The sequence below is a fragment of the Charadrius vociferus genome, unplaced genomic scaffold (assembly GCF_000708025.1).
Source record: "Charadrius vociferus isolate BGI_N301 unplaced genomic scaffold, ASM70802v2 scaffold59, whole genome shotgun sequence".
Lineage (NCBI taxonomy): Eukaryota > Metazoa > Chordata > Aves > Charadriiformes > Charadriidae > Charadrius > Charadrius vociferus.
In genome coordinates, this window is record NW_009661371.1 from 8,751,430 (window position 1) to 8,752,126 (window position 697).

General features: G+C 69.9%; 1 protein-coding gene across 1 annotated transcript in view; it reads left to right on the forward strand.

Annotated features, from left to right (window-relative positions):
- DQX1 (DEAQ box RNA-dependent ATPase 1) overlaps positions 1-697 on the forward strand; it is a gene marked incomplete at its 3' end in the record, with an annotated part of 13,664 nt that overhangs the window by 5,929 nt on the left and 7,038 nt on the right. The window contains 2 exon segments of the mRNA XM_009893790.1: positions 1-214; positions 532-691. Of these exon segments, the coding sequence (XP_009892092.1) occupies positions 1-214; positions 532-691 (374 nt within the window).

Genomic DNA, 697 nt, shown 5'->3' on the forward strand with positions numbered 1-697 from the left:
GGTGGTGGTCACCTCGCCGGCCATGGAGGAGCGGCTCCGCGCCTTCTGCGGGGACCCCCCAGTGGTGCGGGTGCCGGGACCCGGGACCCCTCCCCAGCTGCTCTACAGGGACGCGCCAGCCCATGGCCACGTCGCAGCTGCGTGCCAGGCTGTGCTGGACATCCACCGGCGACAGGAGCCCGGCCATATCCTACTTTTCCTGGCCAGCGAGCAGGTGGGCTGTGGGCACCCCACGGCTTGGCTCCTGGGGGATTTACCATGCCACGAGGCAGGAACGGGACAGGGGGACATTTTGGGGGGGTCCCTCTCAGCTGTGTGTAGAGAGCCCTGAGGATGGCGGGGGCTGCTGCTGGGGAGTAAAGTGCGGGAGCTGGGGGTCCTCTGCGGAGGGGCCGTGGCCACCATGTGGGGGCCTGGGGTCTTCCCCCCCAGGGCACCAGGAGGCAGCCACAGCACAGCACCCTGTCCTGGGGATGGGGCCACTCCGGGCGTCCATGGGCATCACTCATGTCCCCCTGTCCTTCCCCACAGGAGATCGCCGAGTGCTGCAGGGCCATCCAGACCGAGGCCATGGCGCTGACCCCTGGCCTGGGCCCGCTGCTGGTCCTGCCCCTGCACCCCGGCGTGGGCCGGGCAGCGCAGAAGGTGTATGAGGCACCGGATGAGAGCAGCCGAGAAAGGCGGGTGATCGGCACCC